The sequence below is a fragment of the Acanthisitta chloris genome, unplaced genomic scaffold (assembly GCF_000695815.1).
Source record: "Acanthisitta chloris isolate BGI_N310 unplaced genomic scaffold, ASM69581v1 scaffold17179, whole genome shotgun sequence".
Taxonomy (NCBI): domain Eukaryota; kingdom Metazoa; phylum Chordata; class Aves; order Passeriformes; family Acanthisittidae; genus Acanthisitta; species Acanthisitta chloris.
Genome location: NW_008692121.1, coordinates 1 through 24,328, shown reverse-complemented (window position 1 = coordinate 24,328; position 24,328 = coordinate 1). Strand labels below are relative to the sequence as shown.

General features: G+C 38.8%; 1 protein-coding gene across 2 annotated transcripts in view; it reads right to left on the bottom strand.

Moving 5' to 3' along the window:
• The window catches only part of TBCE (tubulin folding cofactor E), a 28,446-nt gene extending 4,156 nt beyond the window's left edge, over positions 1-24,290 (bottom strand). Inside the window, exons 1-11 of one of the 2 annotated variants that reach the window (XM_009082530.1) lie at positions 24,191-24,290; positions 20,913-20,997; positions 12,308-12,500; positions 11,152-11,236; positions 10,361-10,460; positions 7,711-7,813; positions 2,861-2,937; positions 2,499-2,594; positions 1,030-1,094; positions 876-940; positions 251-403 (exon numbers count right to left, since the gene is read on the bottom strand). In XM_009082530.1, the coding sequence (XP_009080778.1) occupies positions 251-403; positions 876-940; positions 1,030-1,094; positions 2,499-2,594; positions 2,861-2,937; positions 7,711-7,813; positions 10,361-10,460; positions 11,152-11,236; positions 12,308-12,500; positions 20,913-20,997; positions 24,191-24,290 (1,122 nt within the window). The remainder of the gene's footprint in view (positions 1-250; positions 404-875; positions 941-1,029; positions 1,095-2,498; positions 2,595-2,860; positions 2,938-7,710; positions 7,814-10,360; positions 10,461-11,151; positions 11,237-12,307; positions 12,501-20,912; positions 20,998-24,190) is intronic. The other variant, XM_009082531.1, reaches the window with a different exon arrangement.
• Positions 24,291-24,328: the final 38 nt, after the last annotated feature.

Genomic DNA, 24,328 nt, shown 5'->3' with positions numbered 1-24,328 from the left:
AGCAGGACTCAGGCACTTGAAAATACCCACCACTCACCCATCTTGTCCTAGTCCCCACTGAGTTAGCAACATTCACAAAGAGGGCTGGATCTCATAGCCCTGCCGAGTGCCCCACTAACTAGGTCATGGACTAGTTGGCATTTTACTTTTCCTGCACCCACACAATCAGAAACCTTAAAAGAAACCGAAAACCTCATGCACTGATTTAATTTTCCCCCAGATTCATGCAATTTGTTGAAATATCACATACCTCACAGTTATTCAAAACCTCCAATTGACTTATCTTGGCAATAATTAGCTGTTTCAGGGTCTCTGGGTTCTTCTCTGTGTCCATGAAAGGGTTATTGTTACACTGCAGTGACCGCAAGCTTGGCAGTTTATCAAGCTCATTGATAGATGACCACTGAAATGGAAGGAACAGTCTTTTGAGGAAACAAAACATAACTTCATTTCAGAACAATACATGGTAACATTGACTTTTCCTGTGTAAGAAACACAACTGAAAATGTTTTTTTGATCATCAGAACCAAGGACTTGGATCCTGTTTGCTTAGCTAAGGAAAGAACTGTGCTACTACATTTAAGTAAAATCCCCAACAAATCAAAATAAGGAGCTAGTTAGCACTGTGGAGCATTAGAATTCTGGGAGAGGAAGGATGAGGTAGCAGAGGGGTATGACTAGCTACCATAAACATGGTTAGCTGACACATTAAGGAATGCTTTTACATTTTTAACTGATGTTGATCAAAGTATTCAATAGTTATCTCAGGATCTTACACATACAATCAAAGAACTTTTGAAAAAGCAAACTGCAAGTTACTCTTAAACAAAGATACAGGTATATACAAAATGTGCAACACTCAGAATCCAACCTACCTGTGATATTTTATTGTCATTTACTGCAAGGCGTTTTAGTGAAGGAAACATTTTAGTCTTGCATCCTAGGAAACAAAGGAAATTACAAGACAACAATGAAAACTTTAAATAAACAGAATTATAAAGCTATAAATAAATTACTTATTTTACATACCAAATCCAGCATCAGGAAAGTATATAGAAGAGATTCCAGTGTTTCTAAGTGTTAGCTGTTCTAATCTGAAAATGAATAGATACAATAATTACTGTACATGGGACAGGAAGGTTTTTGTAAAGAAATATTACCTTTTTTTTTTTTTAACAAATAAAGAACTACAACTAACTTTGGACATGGTGCATAATCCCTGACAAATGAGCAGCAGCCTCACTGACAGCACCCAGACTTCAGCAGTGTTCAGGGAATACATTTTTCAGTGAGGAAGTGCAACAATTTCAAGCTTTCAAAATGCTCCTGGATTTAAAATGTGTGGTTTTCCAAATGATTTCTTTTAGACAGCTTGTGGCTATTTAAAGTCATGGCTGCTATTCTGGTGTACAGAGCAAGATGATGATTCTGCAAATCAGCAAAACCAAGCTATAATCCCACAATTTTCCAGTCACTGTAACTGAAGTGCTTAATTAACACACCTATTTTCCCTGGATGGTAACCCCAAAGCAAGGAATCATAGCTCAAGCCTCTAACAAGCATAAAGACACTGCTATTCAAAGTACCAGAACCACCTGTGTAAAGGGTATTGCCACAGACATTCTTTAAAGAAAGTAGATGTACCCAATACAGTATGGAAATTATACTGTTTGTGGTTTTGTTTGATTTTCTTTTTACTTGTTTGTTTGGGGTTTTTGTTGTTGTTTGTTTTTAAATTTTGAAGCATGTCTCTTTCAAAGTCTTTAAGCCACCCCAAAAAAGGCACTGAAACTTCCAGAAGAGTGTGCCTGTGCAGAGGATGAGCCACACACTTCTACCAGTAGAACAACAGTAACCTTCCCCACAGCCAATAACCAAGAGCATGTAACAGAGAAAGCAAGAATTATCACCACACGTTTTTACCTTCCTCCAATCCCTCTTTGTTTGGCTTTCTGTACAAAGGGCAAATGAGTAGGCACCACAGGCTTGAAGTGCTCGAGGCAGTGTCTGTTACCAACAATCTTTAGTGTGGCACCTTCTGACCAAGTGCCCAACAGCTCTTCTCAAATGACCCCACAAGGGCTGTGCAGCTACTGATGAACCTGCATTACACTCTCTGTTCCTAAGAAATTACTTCCATAGCTTCTTTGTTTTGCCACTCCACACAAACTGTACAGCCCTGTCATCTTGGATAAACCCTGTGCATACTCATATATAAAGAACTTAGTAACGTGGCAAATCACTTTTCTTTCCTAAGTATACAATGAGAACCTAATAACACACAGCTTAAGAATGTGTTGTTAAACAACAGAAGCAAGATTATATTAAAGTTGCTCAGGTAAATAATGCAGTTACTCTCCTCAAGAGGGCAAAAGGCCTCTATTTCAAGATCCCATAAATCTTTCATGCAACATCAATACTATCATATTTCAGTCAACAAAGACTATGAAGATGAATATCTAGGTCAAAGAATTCCAGCAAATTTGCTTAACAGCTACCTGGGGAGGTGTGCTATTAGATGCAGCTGATTTCCATCCAGTAGCTGGTTGTCTGAAAGGTTTAACAACTTCAGGGTCTGCAGGACATTATCAGGCCTGACACATTGGAAAAAAACCAACACAGAGAAACACAGAACATTTAAAGTTATTTGCTAATGAAAAGCACTAGTTTCCTAAGTATATAATTGCATGCATATAATTGTGTACATTTATAAATGTTTTGAAGTGCATCATGTGAAGTTTGCGTCAGTTATTTTACAATTACATCACAGTGATGTAAACATTACAGGAATGTAACTTCATGTCCCACACAGCTCTGTGGTACATCAGTCACTGACAACTGACTGACTGAGGTTACTCACCTTTCCAAAACTGTAATGTTATTGGAAGAAAGGTACAATTCTTCAAGTGCTGGCCAGCCTCGAGCACAGAGAAGAACCTAAGAGAAAACTTTAATATAACAGAAGTTGGGAAAAAATATTCCACAAATTATGCTTTGTGCCAATTTGCTGCCAACACATTCATAACAAGCTATAGCTCCATAAACCAGAGAAACAATTGTTACAGATTTCCTAGGCTTCCCTTTCTTCCAGATGGCTCCCCAGTGCCTGGATCCACCAACACAGATGACATCAAAGGGGTTCTGCAGTCACAGGACTTCCAGGGCCAGGCTTGAGGCTAGCACCTGCCCTGGCAGCTGAGACCGTGCCACCCGGAAACTGAGTTAATTTTATTCAGAGGTTTGGAGTGACCAGATTTTCCCTATGAAGAGGTGAGGAAAAGGCAATATGAACTCCATATATGTGCAGAAGTACCAGAAGCAGCTAACAGTTCTGGAACCTCTGCACATCTCATCAGGTCTGAATGACTTTTTTGAATATCTTAGTTTATCAGAACTTGAAGGCTGCTCTGTCCTGGGACTCTGCCAGCCCAGAAACCCACTAAAAGCCAAAGACTGCATTAATTCAACACACATCCTTAAGTTTTCAGTTCTCCAAAGAAGACAAATTGTCTTCTTTAGAGTGCAGAAAGGGCTACAAATTGAAAAAAAAAATTGTGTCAAGTAAAATAGTAATTTTCATGTATTTCAGGACATAAGATCTAAAACAAAAGCAGGTAACAAAACTTTTAAAAATAAACACGTATTACAAAGCAATAGAAATTGCTGGTACAAACCAGAGTCCTGTATGCAATTGTTAGTGTCAAAAATGTTGCAGCTTTAGCACATGGAGTTCCATGAGCACTGACTGCTTTTCTACAAATTTGTGCCTGCAAGTGGCAAATTATTCTTTGCACTGCGGCTTTTCCTGGTGTCTGTTCTCCAGAGTCAAATTAAGTATGAGCTCATTCTGCTCCTTCTTCCTTGGAAAGGAAACTTACAAGGGCTTTTTCATCCATCTATGTTCCCGTTTTCTGGGAATTTGAAGGTAATACATGATTTTTAAGCTCTCACCTCTTTTCAAAATGTGTTTGTAACTGGGTAAAATTCAAAGTTTTTGAGATGCAAGAACACAGGCATACAGATCCACAGGGCAATCACCCTGAGCTTGTGTTTACAGGAGGTTACAAAGGTTACAAGCAGTGAAGTTCAGAGATCTGGACAATCCTATTCAATTCATTATGTGTATGGCTAACCCATTCTCCTATAAATGCCCACTACAGACACCAATCTCTCTGTTCCAGCTGTATGAAGCAATACAGATGGGTGTATATGTAACTGCCTCATTATATACACAGTGTTAACACCAAGAGCTCTTCAAGAGGCAGCTTAGGATTTGGGGCTCAACTGCTTCACACCCAAAAATATGAAACATCACCCTGCTGCTGTATCTGCAACACACCAAAACTTACAAACTCAGATATGACTTTTCCCTCTCCAAAGCAAGACCAGGAAACACCAATATTTCACCTCCTTAATTTGGATAGTGTTTCCATATGCCAACAAGATAGACCAAAACAGTTTATCTGTTGGTGATAAAGAAGCACAACAAGAAACCTGCAGAGTTAAGAGAAATGAGGTACCTGTTCAGTACAGAGAACTTTTGGGTTATTTCCCCCCACAATCTCTGTGCTGTGCTGGATGGATGGAAAAGGAAAACTGCACAAAACCGAGGTATCAGAAGACTTTTCATTAGACTGACCAAATGACTAGAAAATTGCCAAAACGAAATGACAGGTCACATCACAATTCTAAGAAACTCAAATTGCCAAGTTTTCAACTAGTACTCAAATCAGCTTCCATGAAAACAAAAGTTCACAGATCTGGCACCAATTTAATACTCAGGAAAGATCAGGAGCCCATTGTGGACAGCTGGTGGGGAGGCTGGAACAAAGAGCCAATGGAGTAGCCACTGCTCATCAAAACCAGAAAAATAGAAAAGCAAAACCTATTGCAAAAGAAATAAAGGCAACAAGAAACAAATGACATCACGTAAGTCCATGCTGTTCCTGTATTTTTAGTCTCTTTGTCCCAAGAAACAAATAATATAAATGGAAAAGGCACAAAGCAGTTAAACAAGAATCAAACCTATGAAACAGAGCATAGCTATTCTCAGCTATTTGCATATAAAATATTGGGACTTATTAAATGAAATGATCAGACAGCAAGATCAAAACCCAAAAGAGGTAACTTCTTCATACAGCACATAATTAAACTGATGTTAAAAACCAAAATTTTCAAATGGGTTCTTAATACAGTTAGATAAATCATGGAACAAAAAAAATCCACAAAGACTAATTAAATACAGATATGTAATCTCCAGATCAGGAAGCCACAAAATTCCAGGTTACTTTATCAGAAGCTCTTACCATATGCTTACCCTTTGCCTAGACTTTTTCCTGACTACCTAACCTGATAGTGTCAGAAACATGATCCTGCACTTCTGTTCTAACCCTGATTTTTCTTTTACCCTGTATAATAGTAGATTGTATTATAAATGTAAGACCTTAGTTTGAAAACAGAATGACAAACGTAACTTTAAGATCTAAATGCTGAACAAGAAAAAAATGTTTTGGAGTCGTAAATATGAACTCATGACACTCAAATGCATTAATTCCATTTCTAAGTCAATGGTTGCTAGCTTTAACACATTTTACAGGACATCTTTCCCCCTGAAGGTTATTTGTTATGTTTTGAACAATCTATCAACAATTATATAGCCATAAGCTCTTTTACTGATATAGTAATAGAAAGCTCAGATGTATTTAGATATATGCAAATAATATACTAATGAAAGAGGTTTTTGGGAAACTGATGCTGAAGGCATGTAAATGTGGAGCTATGTATAACTGTACAACAGTTAAACATGTCCTTTTACTGTGAAAAATATTTCAAAACAAAGGAACAAATGAAAAAAAACCAACCCAAGTCTTCCCTTTTAAAACCATCCCCCATGCCATTTCTTCTTACATATGACAGTAAGTTATTTCCAAATGCTGTTTACCATTACATTGTTTTAATGAAAACATTTCTAGCAATTTTAGACTTTGCTTATATCCCCATTGACAATCAGTGTATTTCTCTTTTGCCTGAATTATATTCATTATTATTCTCTATTTGAAAGTTGACTTTCCAAAGTAGCTTCCTATGAAGCTTACACAGTAATATTTTCAAGTGGTTTGTCCACAGGGCACTGATGTCAGGTAGGTCCTGTTATTTTTTCCCTTACTTTTTCCACTCTTAAGCACAGGCTTATGTCTCCCAACTTATAAGAGAATGATTCAGAACAAATTTCAGTTTTATAAAAAGCATTTCTGAACCAAAAATGTCTTAATGGCCTGTGATGAATTGTCAGCTAGAGCAGAGTTTTAAAAACAAATGCAAAAACTGCACAATTTTAAAATGCTCTAACTAACCTGTGGCTTCACACTGAAATATAGCTACCCCTAGAGAACTCAACCTGCCTGCAGCACTGGCTCTGACAGCCTTTCTGGCTGGAACCTGGGGAGATCTGCTGGCAGCTGCCAACATTTTAAACACCACAATGCACAGATTTACTCTGATGAGTGCCAGATGACATTTGAAGTGCTTGTAGCCAGTTAATTCTTCCATTCACTTCACCATTGGTATTGCTGCTGTTAGGGAAGGATTATCAACTGTCCTACCATCAACCCCATGGATGGGTTAAGAGCACAGTGAACGGACACAAACAAAAATACAGCAGTGATTGTCCTCTAGCTCTGCTGCAAGAGAAGAGAATGAAGAAGTTTCTTTCTACTCAAACCCAAGTTTTGCTATGTGCCCTTTTACTGGGTAGTGGCTGGCAGCCAAAATCTGAGAATTCATGTAATTTTACAAAGCAGTGCTACAAAATCTGCCCTTGAGAAATCCAAATGATGGGCTGTAATTTACAAGCCATTATAAGTAATGTGACACTACTGAGATGTGCTTCCTAAGCCCTGTCGCTGAAAAAAAGGCTCACTGCTAACACATTTGACAACCAAACTTCATTATTAATAAGACATCTTATTAGAGGAGAGCCATTTAAATGTTTGCATGCTTCAGTGCCTGAAACAAGCCAGAGCTTTGTTTATTCTGTGCTGTGTGGCATATAACCAGGCATCATGTAATTCAAAAACCACCAGTATGTACAAACATGTTAAGCCAACCTCCTGCTGATGCAAAGTGATGCCAAAACAAGTGTTTCTTGTCATAGTGATGTAAGTTCTTTCCATGTATATTTGTTCTATTGCATGCATAAATGTACAGATAAATCTTCAACAACTAGAAAGAACCAAGAAGTCATAGAATCATGGAATTTTAGGGGTTGGAATGGACCTTAGAGATCATCTAGTCCCAACTCCCTCTGCCATGGGCAGAGACACCTCCTCACGAGACCAGAATGCTCAAAGCCTCATGCAGCCTGGCTTTGAACACTGCCAGGGCTGGGGCAGCCACCCTAAAGTTTTCATTTAGACAAACTCTGGGACACGAAACTCTATGATACTCCAACTGCTTTATCTTGACTTGGCAATTTACAGAGGTAGATGAAGTTAAATGTTTCTTACTAGACTCCTGTGCCAATATTACTTCCTGTGCTATGTAGGAGCTACGTTGGTTACTACCTAACTAATAGAGTTATCCCACTGCACCTTTTCTAACGATGATTACATTTCAGTAGAGTAATATAATGCATAAATGTTTATTGTGCTTTCCTTGTCTCAAAAACCTAATGAAATTATAGACAAAAACAAAGCCAGGAAAGGTTATTACCTCCGTCCATGTTATCTCAGTTTGATTCAGTGCCAGAACCTTCAAATTTGAAAACGCAGTGGATACAGAAGTTGATGCAGATGGAAATGTCATTTTGTTTTCACTGTGTAAAAAGAACAATTATTTGCATAATGAATATTTGCATTTATTTAAGTCACTAGTTTGGAATTACATATTAAAGACAAAAACAATTTACACCAAAAGAAAAATTTAAATCACTGCCAGGATGTCACTTATTTTCAAATACAACAAAATATACTTCTAATTATATTCAAACACACTGTTTCCTAATTAACTGTTCTACATGCACATTTATTCATCTGTGGCCTCTTTCTACCCTTTTCTTCCCCTAAGTTTTGAACATGAAAAGAATGATTTTCATTAATATTATATGAAATAAAGTCAGATTTGGGGATTAAACTCCTTACTGTCGACTGAAAATAAAGAGCCTGCATGACTGTCCAGACCTCAGTAAAACAAAAGGATGTAAAATCCACTTTCAATAGCAAAGTAGCACTTCATAAAAGGTTGTCTGCAGTTTTCAAATCAGTTTTCATTACTCCCCCCCAAACAGAAGTTTTTATTTATTTCCCAAGGTCTAATCTACCTGCATATTCTCATAAACATCTATCAGTGTAGTTTATACTCGCACACTTACGGGTTAAATTTCCTCATAGATTGCTGGTGGATGGTTAAACACTTTTATTCTTCTTCCAACATTCTGTGCACAAAAAAATCAGTAACAGACTTACCTGCTAACGTCTTTCTTTTTGAAGTAAACAGAAGGTCAAAACAATAAAAAACTTATTTGTACTATTTCAAGTTTGTAGTCATAAGCACCAGATTCCACCATCAACCTCATTTTGCTTTCCATTTTTTCCCAAAATAACTTCTGAATACCCTTTGATCTAGATTACACTTCTCAACAATGAAAAGCTGAAAAATTATTCTGGGTGAATTACAATTAATTCTCTGCATTCTCATGTGTGCTGGTAAGAAGAAATCATGCTATGCTCTGTGCAAAGTCAGATTTCCAAAGAGCAGCCAGGTTGCAAACAGGTTGCAAAAGCAGTTTAGTGCTAAATATTGAGGAAAATGGAACACCTACAACTATTTTAAAAATAAATTTTTGTCACATTAACTATAAGAATAAATACAAAAACTGGTGGTTTACGCTACTACCTGTTTACAAGCTTTAATTTGTTGCGTTAGTTCACACCAGAAAATGAACCTAGCACATGCCAGCTATGGTGTGTAAGTATGTGCTAGAGATGTTCTTTATTTTGTGAATTCTTTCTCGTTTTGATAGAACTGCAGCTTTAACAACATCCTCCCTCCTTTTCCAATGTCTTCACTGTACAAGAGATTTGCCCCTAGACCTGTTCACCATGACCTACAGTTCTTATCAGCATCATTTCAGACAGAAATAGACTGGGTCTGGGGATACTTAAGGCTTGCTTAAATCATTATGGATATTTCAGTTTAGTGCCAATACACTGTTTATAAACATTCTTAAACAAAAGTGTAGGTAAAGACTAGCCTGGGCAGTCAGAATATATGAACAACAATAAAAAACAGAGATAAAATCTTACAACACTTGGAATTACTTTCAAAGAAAATGAAAATATATTTACCTTTCAGTTTTTCTATGTCAAAAAAAAATAAACCTAAGCTCATGAAAAAACACCCAAACAGGTGTGCAAGCCCAGAAGGTAAACAGATAGCTACTGCTAAACCTACCTAAAAAATGCCAAGCAAGGTGTTTCAGTGGTAAGGATGTGTCACTAGTGCTTTCCCAGGCAGGCTGCAAACTCCTGCAGCAGTGTCACGGCAAGGTTTTGGCTTTGGAGGGCACATCTGCCCGTGGAGTCCCCGTGCCCTGGCAGTGCCATGCAGACCCCACGCACAAGTACCCAGAGAGTCTGACTTGCTGCACATGCACACAGCAAATCTGGCTGTGTCTGCTCTGACATTGGCCTCCCTGCTGCAAACCAGGCTCACTGCACACGTGCGATGTGGATGCACACACGTGTTAAGTCGTTCTGCCTTGGGGCAAATTAAGCTTGAAAGTCAATAAAATTAATTGTCTTAGATGTAGCAAGAGCATCTAAGGACACCTCATGACACTGCAAACCTATGCTTTATACTTCCTGTTTCTTCATTTCTATAAAAGCACTCAGAGTAACTTCTTTTTGCCTTCAGTCTAACTGCCTAAATCTGTAATGCATTTCATTGAGTCTCCCTAGCCAACAAGCCAATCTGCATAAAAATGGTGAAATCTGTTATGTGGAACACGTTAACAAGGGCCTAAATTCCTGTAAATGGCTGAAATCTGTATTCTGTTTTTCAGACAACTGATTTTTCTAATTTTACAAAACCTCAGTCAACATCCATCTCTCCCAAACACTTTCCAGAACTTAGTTTTAGGTGCTAAACTCCTAGGGTTCTAGTCTTTCCTTGAAAAGGAATGTCTGAAAAATACAGCACACTCATGAGTCAAGAACAAGACTAAAAAAAACCAAAACAGGACTTCAGCTCCCATTAAAATGAGTCCTGAGGTATCCAGTTACCTTTAGAAAGCTGAACACTGAGACTCTTGTGTTTTGTCCCTGCCCCAAAGGAAGAGAAATACAAATATGAATATTTATACCTGACATTTAGTGTTTCCAGATTTTGGACTTGAGAAGCAATAGCTATGACTGTCTCCCAAGACGATATCAGATTTTTTGATAGGTTTATATGTCTCATATCTGAAATTTCACGTTAAGAAAAAGAAACTTATCTCAAATCTGAACTTCCTTTTTCAGAAATTAGAATTAGGGTTTGGTTTTGAATCAAATAAACAAACAGTTTACATTTGTTCGGGCTAAGAGATACTACTGCTCAGTTACAGCAATTTTATTTTGCATTGTGGTAGTACGGAAATGGCTTATAGCTTTATAAAAGACTCTAACTTTACAAATCCTAAAATGGATTAATTTCTGTACTGAGGGGAACCCTTACCAGTCCTTACAAATAAACAAATAATACCTGTTTTGTATTTCTGTAATGCTGTCACAACACGCTGTATACTGAACACATTATTTGTTATATATTGGAAACCTTTGGTGCCTACTGAACGTACCAGTTGTATTTTTATGGGGTTGTCTATTCTAGGGTTAATTTAAAAAAAAACACTGCTGAAACCTCATGAAATTGCAGTCACAGTAGCAACCTATGATGACACTTCTATTTGGAACCATAATTTGTATGCCCTCTCAAAAATTCTAAGCATCTACATTTTAACTCTGTAAACATTACATTAAACTTCTAAATATAAACTTCAGTTTTAATCATCTTTTTTTAATAAAAGGATACAAGTATCATTCATTGAAGTGAACACTTGAATGCTAAAGTATATATTTTATTTGTGGTATCATGCAATATAGCAAAAAAGGATACTAGAACACGTTCTGCTGATTTCCTCTTTCTGACCAGCATGGCTCACTGCACACTCACGCACTGAGATATCTACCAGCTTGTTCAGCTGTCTAAATGAGAAAGAACATTCTGTTAAGTCAGCTTCAAACAGAAATAGGGATATTATATAAATACCTAGTTGTTACAACTAAATAACATCCTTTTCATACATACTGTCTCTTTTGGAATAAGCAATGTGCAGATTGCTACACTGCAGTGTCATTCATGCTCAAAAACAGACACAACTCTGTTTTTTGCCTTTCCATCACTACTACAAAATAGGTCTAGTTGAACCATAACCTCCAGCCCCCCAAAAACCCTCATCCAACTGAAATAAAGAGTGATAAAACAGATTAAATACAGCTATACAAACTGAAATTTAGTTATAGGTTCCAAGTTAAACAGGTTTCTTGTAATACTTTTTGCAAGAGGTTCCAAGTTACTTGGGCACTCTCATTATCAAAACATTTTTTTAAAGAAAAGTATTTTTGACTGCTTAATATGTTCTGGGAGACAAAGGGAGAATAGTTGCAGAATATCAGCTCAGAAGGAGACTGCAGACTGCCACCTACTGAACTGATGTGTCTCTACTGCTAGAGGCCACTAAAACTGCAATTTATTACACATCATTATGTTACTTCCTTTCTTACCCTGTCATGAACATGACATGAACTGACTGAAAGACTTCTTCACTATCAGTACAGTGAGTTTCTGCCCTCCGTCTCTCAGTTACAGAGTCATTAGTGATATGAGTAAACAAAGATTAAATCATACTGTGCAATATTAAGACACTAGAATACATCTATTTAAAAAGGACCATGCATGTGTATGATGATTGCCAATATCATAATTTGCTTCTCATTCCTCCCCAAATATCATCACCTCCTACTTTATGAAATCAAAATGAGGATAGTAAACAGTCAAACATGACATAATCACAGTTTCTATTTGTAAAACATGTAGATTATGAAGCCACAATAGGGAGATTTCTTGTCACTTCCACCACAGTGCAGTTTGGCTTATTTTTAGCCATATGACAATATTATATGCACAGCACTCAGCCTCCTTTCCTCACAGCTGGAATACTACTTGACTAATCAATCACTAATATTGACTCTTAGATTTTCTTATATTACACTTGCCTTTGCTGTTCTGCAACAGAGTCCATACCAACAAATTCCACAGCCTTTGTTCCAAATATGTGTGTGTTCTCTGTCCCATACTGAACATCTTGCTTATCGTTCAATCCATACCGATCCTTTACTGCCGTAAGAAAATCTACTCCAAAATTTGCCTTGTTTGGCCGGATGAACGATCCTCCTTTAGGATGCCTAGAACAGAGTAGCCAGGAAAAGGTGACATATGAAATGTTATCATAACAATGACTAGTCTCAAGATTACTAATTATTACTTTTCTTTAAATACTGGGAAGCAAAGCAGTCACACAAGGCAGTTCTACAGGCCAATGTTAAACATCACCGTTCCCGCTCAGCAAGACCAGCTAAGACTTTGAAAGTATCTTTGATAGCATATTTGACACAACAACTTCACACTGTGAGATGCCACAAGAACTAAAGCACCAGTTCTCCAAATGTACTTATACATCAAAATTACTGTCAGTATCATTATTAAAAGTAACTGCTCTGTTGTTTCCAAACTTGTTATGAACTTAGTTTTTTACCTAAAACATACAACAAATGTGTCTTACCACAGCCTAAGACCCACAGGCTACATTATATTTGACTTGCATAATTCAGTTGTAATTCTGAGAGAAAGTGACCTTGTCCTCCCATCCACACAAATGACACAAGATGCAAACTGTAGCACTTGGAACTCTAATACAAACTCAAACTTTTAAAAATTCTGATATAACTCAGTAACAATTTCAAACCTGAATATTAAACAGACTTATCCAGCTAATAATGTATGTTCTACACAGTCCTATGAAGTTTCTTGTTTCTTCTTGAACACTGAAAAAACTGTTGCATGACAATTTCTTGTCAAAGCAATTGCTTTGACATTTTGCATCAAAGTTAGCAAGGAAGCACAGTATCTAGGATTAACTAGCAGAGACAAGTTATGGGAATAGACCACAGAGCAAATGGAGGATATCAGAGGAGGATCGGCCAGAAAACAGCACGAAAAAGTTGGTAGCTATCCAGGAGGAAGGTATCAGTTATGGAAATAAAACTTCTCTTTTCAAAACAACATGTAAACATCAAGAGGCTAATTAGCAATCCATAATATAAACCACTAATGCTACAAAGTTCAAAATTATCTTAGAAAAAAACCGAGTAATTAGAGACCCTGAATCCTATGGACCTATTACAAGTAGATGCAATAGCCTGGGCACCATATATTCACTTTTTTTAAATTAAAAAACACAGTACTGGAAATTTCCTGTGCTAGTTTCATTTATTAACATTTCCAATACTTATTTAAGTACTCTCATATCCTAAAGAAGGATCTGGGTAGAAAACAGATATTATTTACTCTGAAAATGTTTTCAGTCTAGTTTTGTCATGACTAAGTTTAGAGTGCAATGATTACAAAACAAGCAGAAAACCAAACTTAGAGATTGTAGATCTGGTATGTTCTTCTCATGTTCAATAAGCATTTTCAATACATTTTTAATCCAGTAACCTTTTCTTAATTATTTTCCATTTGAAGTTCTTCATAGCTTGCAAACATTTGACTGATTAAAATGCTAAACTTCCTCAAATGTAAAAATTAGGTGACTTTCTTAATACCACTTCTTAAAACAGTAAATTACATTTTCACAATCTTAACTATAACATCTCTTACCTGCAAAGTATATCACTTTGGCATTTAATTAAGTCAAACAGCTTCACAAATGGCAGATAGTGCAGGATTCTGCTTGGGGCTCTGGAAAAAAACCCTTCTTGTCTATCTAATTCACACGAGGTCCTGCTGTATGTTTATTCTGACAACTCCTGTCCATTTTCCTATCACTTTGATTTTCCTCATTTTTTCATCACCATCCCTATACATTCAATAGTTCTGATACTTTGCTTCCTCTGCTCTCCTCAGCCCTCTCACCGGAGCTAATCTAGACCCCCCCGTCTGCATCCCTCCTGTCATACCATTTATTTCCGACACAGCCAAGCCCTTTGCGTTTCTCCATCACCACACCCATTCCTGAGCCCATTTCTGTCCCTCCTCACCGCTTCTATCGCCATCTCCTTCCCTGTTGTGTTTGAGGGAGTCAGTTCTATCCCTAGGAAAAAAAAACAAACAAAGGAAACTAGCTAACTTGCTCCTTGCCATTTAAAGCTACAAGTAAACTATAATGTCTTTATCTCTCAAGACCCTTCTATTTTTGTTCTGATCACAAGATCATAGGGTTTCTCTCTACTGTTGTTTTCATTTCCAAGTACTAAGCATGCTATTATACATTATCTAACATATACTTAAATCCATTTGACAGCCTAATTTTCCTTTTCAGTTCCATTCTATTAATTTGATCTACTTTTTCAGGAACTGTCACAAAGGACAGGAAAGGGGACTGCAATGGGAACCTCTCTTCAGGCACAATGATTGTATATTCAAAGAGAGAGGCCAGTGTAACTCTTTTTCCCTAAAATACACTGCCTGTATTTCACACTAGAGCATATGAACTGTACAAGCTGCATGTACATATCAAACAAATAATGTACACTACATGGACTAATGAAAAAGCACACCTATTAGCAATCAGTCTTCATAAATGGGAACTAAGCAGATAAATCCTAATTCAAAATCATTTAGCATGCATATCATGAGATGGATAAACCTGTGAACTGCTGATCAACCTGACTTACCTGAACACTCAGAAGTCTGAGAACAGGGATTTTGCTCCCATGTATGTAAACTGTCTTGCAGACAGGACAATACACTGTGTGGAAACGAAGTACTAGAAGATACAGCCCAATTTCCTTAAGCAGAAAATGTGGAATATTCCCAAGTGGGGCTCTGGTTAAATCTGACATTTCCTACTGTCTTTTAAAACAGAGAGGTTGACCCCAATCTCAGAAGTCATCTTGTAGGACACTTCCTATTGATGACTCAGTAGCCTGAAGCAATACAGCCCATCTGCTGGCATGGCCAGGGCACTTCAAAGATACTCATTAAAATTCAGATTACCTATCAGCTTCCACTGAACAAAATGGAAATCTGGCATCATTCTTTGCTAATGTAAAATAAAGTGGTGGCACAGCTCATCATTGCAGGTACATGATGGCTTTCTATGTTGGGGAAATGTCACACACAAAGACTTCTCAGTACCTCAAGATTAATGCAGGAGTACATAAACCCTAACAGTTAGACACTCAAGCTGTCTGATTGCAGGAGCAAGCTTCTGAGCCAAGGAGAGAGATCTCAGTTTTATCAGCCTAGGCAGTAAAGGTGGATTCAAAGGACTTTTTCTTCCAGTACCAGCTGTTTGCAATGATTATCTCCAGGCGATTATCATCATGACTAGGACAAACACACTACAAGGCTCACAAGGTGTCATAAAATGTAGATGCTTGAATCCATAAACATCTTTTCTAGATAGGCTTCAAACAGATGTCTTCCTTCTAGGGCAAGATCCTCAACATACTGGACTTCTATTAGAAGAAGCTATACATCGCAGTAAAGAAAATCCTTCAAGATTTAGAACAGGCTGTGGCATCAAACAGTGCTTATAATGACACCCAACACCAATCTGCTATGGTGTATCAAATTCCTGACTGAACAGCAGAGGCTTTGCAAACATCAGCAAGTACTTCAAGTTATTGCAAGTTCACCTTAGTTAAACAGACATGAAAGCTGAGGCTGAGCTTTCACAAAACAAGGACAGACAGACAGACATCTGTAGTTTCAAATGCTGTCTTAAGGTTCTGCTGGTGCACAGGACATGCTTGAACAGTGGTTAGGGCCAATGGTTTTGTTTCAACACAGTTCTATTGGTAGCAGAGAGCAGAAGTGTCTGATGGATACAGTGGCACACTGTAACTGTGGAACAATCAAAACTTTCTAACGGAAACCTTCTCAGGCTAGAAAGAATCCTGGGAATGTATTCTCCCTTTGCTAAATGGCAATTGCTATTTCTTCATAGACACTAAAATGATATTGACAACTTTCCTTTATTTATAGAGTTTTTTTGTGCTCCAAGTAGATATTGCTGGAGGTACATGTGTCATTCCTGAAGGGAAAACCAGCCTAATTTAGAATGAGACTTTTCATGGAGCATTTCATCTTGAGTGCCATTATCTACAGGACAACCACGTGATCAGGCCCAGCCAGCATAGGTTGATGAAAGGCAGGTCTTGCTTGACCAACCTGATCTACTTCTGTGATCAGGTGACCTGCTTAGTGGATGAGGAAAAAGCTGTGGATGTCATCTACTTAGACTTTAGTAAAGCCTTTAACACCATTTCCCATGGCATTCTCCCGGATCAAGTGGCTTCCCATGGTGTGGATGAGTGTATGCCTTGCTGGGTAGACAATTGGCTGGATGGCCTGGCCTAGAGCATGGTGGTGAATGGAGTTACATCCAGCTGGTGGTTGGTCACTAGTGGATATTCCCCAGGGCTCAATGTTGGGGCCAGTCCTGTTTAACATCTTCATTGATGACCTGGATGAGGGAATTGAGTGTACCCTCAGCAAGTTCACAGCTGATACCAAGTTCGGTGGAAGTGTTGATCAGCTGGAGGGTAGGAAGGCTCTGCAGAGGACGCTGGACAGGCTGGATCAATGGGCCAAGGCCAATTGTATGAGGCTCAATAAATCACAGAATCACTGAATATTCAGAGTTGGAAGGGACCCATTAAGATAATTGAGTCCAACTCTTGGCCCTACACAGGACATCCCCAAGAACCACATCATGTGCCTGAGAGCATTGTCCAAATGTGTATTGAACTGTGACCACTTTCCCTGGGGAGCCTGTTCCAGCCTGTGGGACAAGAACCATTTGAAAGCATACACGTTTCGAAGGCTGTATACAAATTTTAACATTGTTTTAAGGCCTGATTACTCCTCATTTCTCTTGAAGGATGGTAGAATATATCTTAGTTTTAACTACATCATATGCTGCCACAACTAACAGCTAAAAGAATAACTTCCTCAGTTATTAGGAACCAAGATTATCATCAAGGAAAAAAAAACACTGAACACAACCATGCCACTAGAGTATGCATTGCCATTTCTAGCTGATACAGAGTTGATGAACACGCTCATGATGTCAGCATGTTTTGAAGCATGGCTGTTTTGTTCTTTGGTTTTTATCTGCTTAAGAAGTCTCACTATCACCACATAATATATGACTCAGATAAACATACTGCCACAAAACATAGAAGTTTACATCACATTTTAAAAAAGCTTACCCTTAAGGCCACATACAGCTGTTAGCAAACATACTGTTTCACGCAAAGAAGGACTACAAAGAGGATCCTCTGGTAATGAGAATCTCAAATTCAGTTTAATTTTCCTCCTATGATCTTATTTTGAAATGTCACTTTGAGAGATATGCTTCTTAAAGCATTATTTTCAAAATTACCTCAAAATAATTTTAAAATGTCCTTTCACTGCATTTGTTTACAGTACAAGCTACGCAAGCAGCTGCTTATCAGAATTCAGGGAGTGGGCGAAGTAGGCCTGTAGGCACAGGATACTCATGATAACATTTAAGGGAAAAGAGAAATCTTTTATATATATATATATGTATGTATGTATGTATGTATATACAAAGAAACATGACTCCCTCCCAAAACAGTGGTAGTAAAGAGGTGACTTTTTAAGTTGTGGGAGGGTTTTGTTGGTTTTTTTAGCATCCTTTTTATAAAATAAAGTATTTATTACTTAAGTTTGCCTACATCTTCACAATTGGTACAAGAACTACAAAACTGTCTGCACACAGGAAGTTGTCTGTGTGTCATGGTGGACTGGCTAGAACTACTATTTATTCTCTTAGACGCCAGAAGGACTTTTTCTGATTGGAAACAAGCAGAGTACAAAGAACAACATGTAAAAGATCACAGCATTTACATTTGGTATGGGTATATGCAGCTTCACTCAAAAGGCGATTCTTACATCAAGAATTGAGATCACTATCTGAGATCTCGTCTCCTGGAAGCAACTAATGCTTGTGAAAAACCCAAGCCTACACACATGTATATAAATACCATACACATACAAATGCAAAGCACTCAAATTTCTGAAAAATAGCCACGAAGTGTTCAATCGCTTCTTCTGCCCAGAAACAATGGCCAGCCCATCACTTTTATTACCTCTCCTACAGCAAATACAGCTAGCTTCAACTTGGAAACCACAATTCCCAACTGTTTAGCTAAAAAACACCCAATCCAGCAATGTTGAATTTTTTTCTTATATTAGGTGTGTTTATCCTCCTTAAGCCTTGTTCTAGTATTACTAGATAAAAGGGAAAAAATATCCAGTCCTCACAGGTGGGTGGTTTTTAATTTATTTTTTTTCTAAAGAACAGAGGCTTTATCATCTCATTTTCACATAATGAGGTCCCTAGGTCGTCCACCTTACACAAATATAGAAGTTAAGAAGGTACAGACTAAGAATTCTGATTTGTACTACTGAACATAATCTATCCTTTTCCTGTTCATGCCTCTTTGGCTACAGGGAAGGCACAGTATTTCCACAAACTATTTCAAAATTGCTACTTTTAAATTTTGCATTATTTAATAGATAAATTCTTCTGCTGACTCAGTCCAAGACCAAACAGCTCTACTTGCTGGCTTGAGAACACCTTTGATCTCGACTGATAATGAAATATAGTCTTTAACAAGCCCTGAACTGCTGTCAAATCTCAATACAAATGCAGCAGTTCCTTCATTACCTCAGGGAATTCTATTTCTCTCAAGAAGACCTGCTGGCAGACACAAAAGTATATCTCCTTTCCTCATAGGATATAAATAATAATTTTAATATATCTTTTTCTTTCCTTTCTGTGTGACATTTTACAGCAAGAGCTCTAAGCCCCTTCCATATTATATTCCTATATTCAGGTAGGAGAAAGTAACAAGATGCATCTGCTCATAAAAATGGAAATGATCACAATTTTCACAAGCTGAAAACACATACACTATTATTACATGCTTTTAATTAATATTTGGAGGAAAATCTCACAACATGTTTTCTCTGTTGAATCACCGACTGAAAGCAAAACTAAGTACATGTACAAATACATCACCTCTGGCTCAGGAAAAATCTTTGAACTCGCTAGAGTTAGTGAGCCTGGAAAACTGTCACTATGTACTTTTCTTGTCCTTTCACACTTTTTTAGTCATTTGCTGTTAGCCAAGACCAGCGGCAGAAAACTAAGTAAGGCAAATCTTTGGACTGACTTGATCCAGCTACTCTTATGACTTCCATTTATATACAAGCTGAAAAAAAAAAGGATGATTTGCTTATCTTCTCTTTTTCAAGAGATAATTAACGTGGGAAATGAATTTCAGTGAAAAATCTTCTTACATTTTCTAACAAACCAAGCCAAAAGAAAGACCACAGACAACTTTTATTTTCTTCGTTTGACACATTCTTTCATGTATTCAAAAGCCTTCTATTAATTCTGAGTGCTCATTCTCACAGGATTTGATTCATTTCACTTGAATGAGCACTTGAACAGTTAGGAACAACAAGTAATCAAACGACCCTTTTAGAGTTATTACCAGTCTCCTACCAGAAAGTAGTAGGAGAAAAAAGACCTAGAAGTCTCCTCATGTCATCTCATTAACACCAGACCAGCTATGATCCAGTAGTCAAAACATACATCCATGTAACACCATATCCTTACAACCTGCTAACAGTGTTTAGGAAAAACATGACAATGAGGCAAGTATTTTAATGATATATTAATTCATTCAGAATATTCTCTCATCCTTCACCACTTCAATGTTCAGGAGCTTACTGAGCTAGCAGTCTGTGGTATTTAAGAGCCATTGATGACTTTTCCTCTATGAATTCATCCAGTTACTATTTAACTCACAAACTTTTAGCTGCTGCAGTGTCCCCTGACATGGAAATCAACATCTTGCTGTAGTTAGAATCAGCCCTACAGTCCTGTATTCTGCAATTTTAAACATATTAAGTGCTTGAGACTCTAAACTTAAATGTAACAAATCTATATACTTAAAAACCCCACACAGATTCACTGTGTTTTGCACATACTAAATGCAGCGAACATACTTAACAATTTCTCAGTGATACAAATATAACCCAAATCATTAATAGGGACTTAGTATTTTCCCTTAACAAGATACATGCAAGTCACCTTAAGCCCAAATCTAAACTATATTTGAGACAGTTTATTTTCAATAATTCTGTTTTGGGGTTCTCAAAAAAACAAACAAAAATTAATTTATCAGTCAAAAAGTTCAATATTTAATTTCAGAATTACCTAAGGAAGGTAAGCAGAACATACTGATTCCCCTACTTAAGTAGAATGTCTAAACCTACTAAAGGTAATAACATCCAAAAGTCCCATTTGATGACATACTTCTGAAAAGATGACTTGTATTTTCTAAGTCTTTACCATACTCTAACACCTGTACCTGGATTAAAAACAATGCAACAGCCTCTACGGCTTAGCTAGTCACAGCACTCAGAATTATGATGTTTTTAATATCAGCCAGCTGATAACAGAAGGGTTTGCCCTAAAAATTGCAAAAAGGCATTTTCCTGTGACCATGCAGTCAATACACATGGCATACCAACACTGTCAATCAACTCACCTGCACTTAAAATACTGTGTTCCTTCATAGCTACCATCATGCTTTCCTCTCTGAGGATCATCCCATTCCACACCCAGCCAAATTCCTGAAAAAAAGGTAGATAACATTTTTAAAAGTCTGGCATCATATCCATAGAAATCATGGTTGGAAGGAACCTCTGAAGTTCAGCTAGCCCAACCTTCTCTCTCAAAGCAGGAGATTATCACCAGTACTAAAATAAGTCAGCCAGGCAAGTCTTTACCTAGAGTGATCTTGAAAACTAACAAGGACAGAAATATTTCAACCTATCTGGGAAGTCAATTCCAGTGCTGCAATTCTTCTCTAGAGAAAAAGATTTTCTGCTGTGGCCATAGTCCTTTATTATACAATCTAATACTAGTAAGAAGAATTTGGCTCAGACATCTTTGTAATCGCCTGCCAAACAGCTCTGGTAAGCTGTTAGATGCCACTTAATCTTCTGTTCACCACATTAACCAAGCCCAGATCTCTCAACCTCTGTTTACAGCACATGTATATAGTCTGTGCCCCTCCTGAACTGGGATGGTCCCAAACCAGATACATTATTTCAAGTGCAACCTTATCAAGAACCCATGCCACCAGAGGTGGATAACAGCTTCCTTTAATTTATAGCCCATACTCACCATTCTAAGGTAACCTAGTACAACAGGTATCTTGCTTGTCGCAACAGCTCACTGCTGGCTCATACTCATGACAGTATCCACCTTAACTCCCAAGTCCTTTACAATAGACTCCATGAGTTGCTAGTGCTTCCTGGTCCATACTGATACATGGTTTATTTCACACTGCATGTGGAAATTTATCCTTCTTGAATCTCTTGGGCACAAACCTAAAGTTCCAAAGCTCTCCCTAGGCTGCAGTTCTAACTGGTGTCACAGCAGCCACTTGAGAGTGAACACTGTTGATCACCCAACACTGATGAATACATGAAACAATACAGACCCCACATTTACTTGTGTAGCACTCACTCATTAACTGATATTAAGTCACTGATTACCACCTTTCCACTTCACAACTTCCAACTCACTTAACGGTCTATTCACCTGGCTTGTGTTTCTCCAACTTACCAGTAAGATTCTTTATAGGGACACTATTAAAAGACTTACTAAAGTTGAGGAATATTACATCCTTCTTTCTCCCATTGTCCATATTCCCACTCACATCATCACAGACGGTAATTAGGTTTGCCAAGCGCAACCAGCACAACTTGTTCTTCTTTACAAGCATCAAATATTCCCAGCTACCATCTTGTCCTGCATAGGCTTGGAAACGGGCTCCATGGAAATATGCTACATGATCTTTCCAGAAACTGAGGTAAGGCTGATGACCCTACAGCTCCCTGATCATCCTTCTTGCCTCTTCCAGAACTGTATGCAAGGCCAGTCTCCTTCCAAGCATCAGCAGTCTCCCTGTCCTGTCACCACAACTGTTCAAAGATGACATGTAGTGCTCTCACTGTTAAAGAGTTGCCACATCTTTCAGCAAGCTAAGCTGAGTCTCATTTGTCCCCATAAATTTGAATGTGTGGGGGGCTGACCCTGGCTGGATGCCAGGTGCCCACCAAAGCCACTCTATCACTACACTCCACAAATGGACAGGGGAGAGAAAATATAAGGGAAGGCTCATGAGTTAAGGACAGGGAGAGATCACTCACTGATTACCACCATGGGCAAAACAGACTTCACTTGGGGAAATTAACTGAATTTATTACAAAACAAAACAGAATAGGATAATAAGACGTAAAACAAATCTTAAACCCCCGCCTCCTTCCTGGGCTCTACCGTGTCCTCCACAGCAGTGCAGGGAGATGGGGAATGGGAGTTATGATGAGTTCATCACAGGTTGTTTCTGCTGCTTCCTACTCTAGGAGAGGAATCTTTCCCCTGCTCCAATGTGGGGTCCCTCCCACAGGAAACAGCTCTCCATGAACTTCTCCAACATGAGTCCTTCCCACGGGCAACAGTACAGTTCCTCATGAGCTGCTCCAGCATGAGACTGATTTTACATGGAGTGCAGTCTCTGAAGAACAGGCTGCTCCAGTGTGGGTTCCCCATGGGGTCACAAGTCCTACCAGCAAACCTGCTCTAGCATGGGCTCCTTTCTCTATGGGTCCACAGGTCCTACCAGGAGCCTGTTCCAGTGTGAGTCTCCTATGGGATCATCACCTTCTTTCAGGCATCCACCTGCTCCAGCACAGGTCTCCTCCACAGGCTGCAGGTGGATCTCTGCAGCCTGTTAAGCTCCATGGGCTGCAAGAGAACAGCTGCTTCACCATGGTCTTCACCACAGGCTGCAGGGGATCCTCAGCTCCCACTGAGTCTGGAGCATATCTTTCCCCTCCTTCTCCACTGACCTCGATCATCACCTTCTTTCAGGCATCCACCTGCTCCAGCACAGGTCTCCTCCACAGGCTGCAGGTGGATCTCTGCAGCCTGTTAAGCTCCATGGGCTGCAAGAGAACAGCTGCTTCACCATGGTCTTCACCACAGGCTGCAGGGGATCCTCAGCTCCCACTGAGTCTGGAGCATATCTTTCCCCTCCTTCTCCACTGACCTCGGTGTCTACATAGTTGTTCCTCTCACATCACTCCTCTCCTCCACTGACCTCGGTGTCTACATAGTTGTTCCTCTCACATACTCTCACTCCTCTCTTCTCTGGCCGCAATTACTTCTGTGCAGTAACTTTTTTTCTTTCTTAAATATGTTATCGCAGAGGTGTTACTACCATCACTGACTGGCTCAGCCTTGGCCAGCAATGGGCCTGTCCCGGGGCTGCTGGCATTGGCTCTGCTGTACCTAGGGGAAGCTTCTAGCAGCTTCTCACAGAAGCCACTCCTGTAGCCCCACAACTGCCAAAACCTGTCCATGCAAACTCCATACAATACGTTATCAAAGGAGCACCTAGGCTGTTGATCTGCTACTGTCTCTTGGCTTTCTAGACTATACCAGCACACAGCTATCAGTGAACAGGCTGTCCATGAAAACTAATGGAAAAATAAAGGCATTAAGACATTACTGCTGTAAGGACAAATGTAACCAATTTCAACCCAAAGTACTTCTTACACTCCCTTTGATAACTCTGACTTCTAAAAACCCCCAACAACTCATCCAGATTAGAAGTTGCCATATTTACACGATGAGGAAAACCCCCAATTTGTAAACTGCCACGTTCTGCTTGCCAATGCTTTCTTGTTACATGAAGAACATACCCCGAACTTTGAAAACAACCATTAAACACAGAAATAGAGATGTGACGCTTACCTGCTGTAGCAGACACGCTGCCCACGTAGCGCACAGTGCCGTAGTCGGGGCCACACGAGACCCTCCGCCCCAGCGCATCGGGAGGCAGCGCGGCGCTCATGCCGCGCCCGGCGCTCACACACCTGCGGGCACAGACGC